The sequence below is a fragment of the Pezoporus wallicus genome, unplaced genomic scaffold, assembly GCF_028554395.1.
Source record: "Pezoporus wallicus isolate ANWC-B61680 ecotype Strahan unplaced genomic scaffold, APGP_CSIRO_Pwel_v1 contig_3817, whole genome shotgun sequence".
In the NCBI taxonomy this organism is placed as follows: domain Eukaryota; kingdom Metazoa; phylum Chordata; class Aves; order Psittaciformes; family Psittacidae; genus Pezoporus; species Pezoporus wallicus.
This window is the reverse complement of record NW_026635157.1, coordinates 8,099,419-8,106,513: the sequence shown is the minus strand read 5'-3', so window position 1 is coordinate 8,106,513 and position 7,095 is coordinate 8,099,419. Positions and strand designations below refer to the sequence as shown.

At 38.6% G+C, this 7,095-nt stretch overlaps 1 protein-coding gene across 2 annotated transcripts in view; it reads right to left on the bottom strand.

Moving 5' to 3' along the window:
• Positions 1-826: 826 nt before the first annotated feature.
• Positions 827-7,095, bottom strand: part of AHI1 (Abelson helper integration site 1) — an 85,265-nt gene continuing 78,996 nt past the window's right edge. For both annotated transcript variants that reach the window (XM_057407900.1, XM_057407904.1), the window contains exons 24-25: positions 4,533-4,612; positions 827-1,968 (exon numbers count right to left, since the gene is read on the bottom strand). In XM_057407900.1, coding sequence (XP_057263883.1) covers positions 1,746-1,968; positions 4,533-4,612 — 303 coding nt within the window. In that variant the 3' untranslated portion in view covers positions 827-1,745. The remainder of the gene's footprint in view (positions 1,969-4,532; positions 4,613-7,095) is intronic.

Below are 7,095 nucleotides of genomic sequence, written 5' to 3'. Positions count from 1 at the left end.
CAAGCATGAAAGGAGGTGCTGTGCCTTTGATTAGAACTACCATCTCTCTGTGGTGTTTATCTGAAGTGTTATTTCTGTCTTCAGTGTCCACAATGCCAAATTAACATTTTACAATACTTTCCAATGAGCTCCCAGATCTTGGCTGCTGCTCAGCTAGCTCTCCCTGACGTGGAGACTGATGTCATGCTCTGCCCTTATTTTAAATGTGACCCAGGACATTTTAAGAAACATACAATGTTGAGCATTTTTCTCTAAGATCTTTAAATCCCGCATCACACAGAATGATGAATTGGAACACGTTGCAAAAGCAAAGAGACAAAGGGGCTTGGAGCCTTGCTACAATCAGGCAGTCCCAGCACCATGATAATTTTACACCACCTCTGACTGGGGAAAGGGACATTAATAAGTTTCCAGTGCAAATACGCAAACCTCATTTAGGGGAAGACTCTATAGACAGGCTCCAGGCAAGGCAAAGCAAAGCTAGGACTATAAGTAAAGAACAATTACAAGCAGGGCCAAAAGAGTATTTGCTGCTGTGCGTTACGCAAAAGAAACAAGTTTACAGATTCTTCTGGCTTTAAAACATGTGCAGGGAAGATACAAAAATATATAGCAACTAGTTCTCCACATCTGGGTGCATTTCACACATCAGCGCCCAACATTGTTATTCTCACTTCTTTTTTTAATGGAATCAAGAGCCCTGCCTACTAAATAAGGGCTTTCTAATTTTATGTTATTTATTGCTTCAGAAGGGCAGGAGGAAGAATTTCCTAGCAGAGTAAAAATAAAGTGGACATCATTAGCCAGAAAAAATACCAACACTAACTGATAGAAAGTGTTTTGTTTAATATAAAACAAAATTATTTAGCACTGTACATAATTAGTGAAGTCATTAGTTAAAGTTTACAACAATACTCAAGTAAAAAAACCATAGATTAATGACACAAGTGAATAAGGACTATAAGTAAAACAAACAGTACAGTCGGGTATAAAATATTTCATTCAGACAAAAGGAAGTATATTTGGCAAGACTGCTGCCACAGCAGCCAGGAACTCTGACTAAACTGCAATGCATCTTTATTATGTGCAGAAAACCTCATCTGAAAAATATAACTGCCTGGAATTTGCAACACTTATTTACATTGGTAAGCATGAGTAGTCCCACTGAAGACAAGGTAATTGCATAGGTAGTTACTCAAAATTTGATTTGGAGCTGCAAAATGCAGTCCAGGGAATATCTGATGTCAGGAAAATACCTTTTAAAAGTTTGTTTTCAGGTACACTGCAATACCAGCATTCCTTTGGAATTTTACCATTATGCACACTCCTCTATTTTACTTACAATGCATTTTAAAGCACTAATTTAATAACTTACGAAGTGGTTGAGCTTGTTTTGCTCTTTATCAGACTTTTTCACTTGATTCTCTGCTCCCAATGGGTTGATCTACAATCTACAGAAACGCCCAAGTTAAGGTATAACCAGATATTAAACTGGTTAACATTGTATTGGACAGTTTCAGATTTTACCAGTCCAGTGAGGAGCTAACATTCAAATTCTGCTGATTTCAAGGAAGCCAGAACAAAAGTCTTTGAAAACAGTTTTACACCATTAGTAAGTCTTGACCGGTGCCATTTTGCATATTTGAATATTTCTTTGTTTCTTGTTAATCCTAGAAGTGAAATTGCAGTTGCAGCTTTCAATGTGTATACTGAAGATAACACCAGTATTTGGAATGAAATTATAACTATACGTCATAGCATTCAGGCTCGAAGGCAGTATTTGTCTTTCCATTTGTGCTTAAGTTTGAGCCTCTCACTGCCTTTTTCTTCAATTCTACCCCATGGGCTGTAGGTTCATTTTCAACACCATTAGCTGTAACTGATGATACAGAAGTATCGAGACCCATTAAGCTGTGCTGATTTTCTCTCTCATTCCTCTGTATCCTTTTCTTCTTTTTCTTTGCACCTCTAGAGGAAGGTGGATATAAAAAGAGCAAAAGAAACACAAAGTTAGCCCAAATTTAGAGCTCTTTCCACCCACAGCTGATGTATTAGAGCAATTGTCTGCCTGTTCCCTGAGTACAATGCTGAAACAGCTACAAAAACTACCATTCCACAGCAGAACAAAGACAGAAAAAACATGAAGACGAAATACGAGACCACTCCACAAGCCTACTTTTTATCATAGCGCTGCTTTGAAAAGAACAGCTCGTGATCTTAAAAATCAGCTAGCCTTGATCAACAGTCAACAGATGTAATTAAAAACTACAAATTACCAGTCTTCTCCTCTCATTAAAGCCATTGCACTTTTTTTTTCTTTCCTAAGCTTAGACACCAAACACTTGCAATTAAAGAGATTCCTGGTTTATTTTCTCAACAAGACAGGCAGGCAAAGTGGGTATGGTAAGTTTTTCCATTTTAATTTACGTGAACAATGACAGATTTACAGAATCAGAAATCACTTCAATGTCTATTTATGCTTATCAGACTTCATACAATGCCAAAAGCATCATCTGAGCTCCTGTATCTTTCCCACTTAGTGCCTTTAACAGGAATGTCCTGTACATGGAAGGAATCAAAGAGGTCTTGCAGATAATGCCAGGGATCATGCAGATGTGACACCACTTCTGTCATGAATTCCTACTCTTTGTGAAAGTTGTAACCTTATTTAACTGTAAATATGTGATAATACTTTGACTGTAACCCTTCAAGGGCAGGTACCATCTTTGTTCAAAATTTGTATTGTGCCTAGTACAAAGTGGTCTTGGTTTGTGACCAGAACTGTTACGTTGAACGTGGCTGGAACACGTAAGCGCATGGATGAATCAAAACTAAAATTATAATGAGGTGTGTGCAGTTACCCCCCAAAAAGTGCTACAATATCATTACTGTTAGTGACACTGTCCTTATGTAATCCTATTTTATAGATGAAAATGTTTACACATCAGCCTTGCTAATGAACTGATGACTATATGCCTATAGTTTGATTTTTTTTTTCTTAAGCTAAACTGTGTATTCATGAATACATGCTATGAAACCTGCCCTCTCCACGTCAGACAAAATACAAGCACTGGAGAAAAAAAGCTGGAAAACTGTAATAAAGCCTAGAATATCCTGTACATGGAAGGAAAATAGAACACTATGTAGGAGTGACATGTCTACCTTCCTCCCTTTCAAACTAGTTCCGCTGACAAAGCAGAGTATCAAATGCTATCACATGGCATCTCTCTCTAATGATCAGGTATAAGTGGTTCAGTACCCTGAAACCTTGTGAATGAGGCTCTGCAACACTACTCTTAGGCCCAGATGGGACAGCAATGACATGAAGCATGACTTCAGACTGGCATCTCCATGATGTGCCTGCTGGTTATAGCTCAGGAAGAGGAAGCACATCCCTATGACTCAGGCATGTGGGTGTTTTCTCTTATTTTCTTGAAATGTAACTGAAGTCGTTCTGGGACTATGTTTCTTCAGCGTGACACTTCAGTGTGAAACTCTTCTCAGGACAGCCTTAGTTTCCACTAAAACTGATATTTCACAGTTGATATGACTCAGAATTCTTGAATCTTGCATTCTTCAGTGGAGGCCCTGGACTGGTCACTCACAATAACTGTTTTCTGAAGTACTGTTAATAGTGTTGAGTCATACGAAATTTTTGATAGTTGCTTCTAACAGGCTGTATCAACCATCGCAGCAACTGTGCTTTTAAGGCATTTCTTTCCTTGATATACATTCTATCAGAATGGTTATGCCCAAAATTCAGTGCTGAATTCTGTCAATATGTTGCTATATAGGTCATTCCTCATCATATATGTGGACTTCTTTTCAATCACAATTTATTTTCAAATCTAGATATAGATTGAGATAGAAAGTTAAGATTTAAAGACAAGTTTAAATTAGATCTGTATCTACATCTATACCGTATATGCACAGAAGATTTATTTAGGGAGGGAGGGGATGACTCTGGAAAACGATCAGTGAAATAACTTTGCTTAGATGACAGACACTTGTAATGGCAAACACAGGAGGCATTTCCAGATGTATTTTTTGAAGTATAAATGGTTGCAATAGCTAAAGATATTATGGAAGATCTTGTTCAAAAGTCTTATCTGTTTACAGCTTTCACACAATGAATATATATATTTTTTAAAAACTGCAAGTGTCCCAACCAAAGATACTTGTTTGCATCTTCTTGGTATGTGCTGACCTTTAGAAGGTAAAAACAGAGTTTTCAGTCTGTAGCAATAAAGCCTAATACATAGCTAAGGACACAGCAATCTCATATCCCTGAATTTTGGTTCTCAAACACATTGCTTTTGGTGGGGATAGAGTGTGCATATGCATACGTGTGTGTGTGTATACACATAAACCGTTATTTCCTTCACATTTCAGGTGTGAAGCATTTTTTGAATGATTATCCTAAAGCTAACTTCTTGGTTTGCTTGCTGAAACAAAATAACCCTTCAAACACTTCTCACAGTTTTCTAACAGCAGTTGTAGAAGTAGCACTGCAGATTGTATTTCTTGCTTACTGAGTTGCAGGTGAGTTGCTCTCTCTGTCGAGCTCGGAGTTAGATTTTAGGTCCTCTGACTTACTGATGACTGGTGACATCTGTAAAAGAGAAGAAAAACAAGGACGCCAGACAACGGGGCCAACACACATACAAAGAAAACCCACCAGCTTCCTGAATAAGGAGAGAATACACCTCATTTGAAAAAGAATGTCTATCAGGCATAAAATGTTAACTCCTATGTGGTTACAAACAAGGAAACGGTACCCTGCTTTATAAAAAACAAGCTGCTTGGAAATAAGACTTTTCAGGTATGTGTAGAAACAGTAGGTTATGAATCTGCTATAAGCCACCTTAAAATATGCATGATCTGTAAAGAATTATTTCTGCTACTGTGTGAGTAAAGACATAACGCCAAAATGCCATCTTACTGCACAGTTTGAAAAGAGAAACCTGTCTTTTTTTTAAGCCTGAAAGTTTCAGTCAAAAGCAATTCAGACCGCTCCAGGTTACTTTATAATTCAGGGCTAAAAAGAAAACCAAAAACCCCAACAAAAAACAACCCAGACCTGGAACAGCTGAAGTAAATGCTCAAATTTCCTATGTAATTAATTAGTGGGGTCTGTATGCAACCCGCTCCCCCTCTAAGCATACCTCTTTCTAACTCTAACAGTTCTCGTATACTTACTGCAAGAATTCCCATATGGAAATGTGAGTACCCTTCCTGAGTTTACTGTCTTCAGGGACAGATTATTTTCTCTACTTTCTTCCACACAGGCTGTTGTCAAATATCTGGTAACCAACCACATAGTTTCGTTTCCATGCAGGGCAGAAGCCAACACAACTGATAGGCCTTATGTTTTACTCAAAATTTGCTCTTTTGGAAGCAGGCATACACTGCACATCCAGCCATGAACTTCAGGCCTCTAGAACACCATAACAAAGCACCACAAAAGCTGTGGAAAGCAGCAGAGCACACTGTAGGTTCAGACCCAGTTTCACTAAACTATCAGTGAAAACCTGCTGTGGACCTCTACTTGGGATTGACAAAACAGCTATATTCTGTAAGTGTCTGTTTGACATGGCATGCATGAAAGAACAAGTTGTATTCAGGTAGGCACTGTGGGAGTGGGGACTGGCTCCTATAAGGACCTTGGAAAGCTGGAGAAAAAGTCTGGAAGCCTGAAGACAGAGAAGGGGGTGAGAGAATAGATCTAGTACTTTCAAAAAAATGAAGATGTTTTTTTTCAGATAGGAAAGAAGAATGAGCTTGAAACTAACTCAACCCTCAACTTAGCCCACATTTCTGCTTTTTTAAGACTTCTAGTTGAGATTCGGAATCATAGCTAGCCTAAAGCAAAGCCTATGACATAGTTTCTGAATTTCTCAAATAGCCTTAGTGTTAAAAAAGATCAGACCATCCAGTTCTGTCAAGCACAAAGCTACTCATCTACTTCTAAATAAAATGTTTAATGTTCCGCTATCAGCCTGAATTGCTCCGGGAAGCAGCCAGTTACTGACATTACTGTCTCTAAAACCCCAGTTAAAACCAAACCATATTAGGACAGGAGTATCATTCAGCAGTTCTGGAGTGCCTAACAACAATACAGCATCTAAAAACGTAACCACAAAGTCAACATGAGCTTTCTGAAAGCAACAAAGAAATAAAAAATTACATTCCTGACCCTTTAGTCTGCCAGTTGTTCCTTTCATTATATGAGATCTCACAGGCAAGGTGTACCATGGTTCCTCTGTATTTAATGTAAACAGAGAGAAAGAGGGTTGCCTCACAGCAGTTCTTTTTATTACTTAAGCATTAGTTTTGGTATTTTAAAATGGAATGAAAATATCTTCCTTTGAAAAAGCCCTAATGAACAAAACTTAACATTCCCCTGTGCAGTTCTACTATCCAGTTTTAATTTGGTGTGAAGTGAGGCACAGATGAAAACTATCTTGGCACACACAGATGAAGACCATACTGGAACCAGAAACAGTATCTCCCAGACCTCAGTTTTAGGCTTTGAACTGTTTAATTACTTTCTCAAACTCTAAATAGAATTAATTAAAAACCTCCTTGCACAGCTCTTGTCCCACCCACGTGGTGGTGGTCAGCAGGTCCAGGGGCAAGAAAGTTGAGTCCTGAGCCCATGGTGGGCTATGGGACCGGGCTATAAAAGGAGCCCTGCCAGAGAGCTGTTTTGAGTAAGTTCTCCTCAGAACAGCAGTCCTGCAAAGAGGGACTCTCCCCTTGGGCTGGGACATTGTCCGAGGCAACTCCTTGAGGTTCAGAGCCCTCCCTTCTCAGGTGAGTGAGGACACATTTTGGATCGCTAGCCATAAAGAATCCGCAATGTAGTAATGAATCCATGTGACACCCTAGATCTGTAGTTGATGTTGGTGGAACTTTATTTGAGTTTGAACAGAAATTTCATTTAGCCTCAGCTTATTGGTTCTGTGACAAATGTTGGTACTTGAATGAAATTTGAACTTTTTTGTCTTGGCCCTGATCCCTAATATTATTACTTTAATATTACTATTCTGCTGACTTAGAAGAAACAGGATCAAACTCCCACTGACTTGTTGA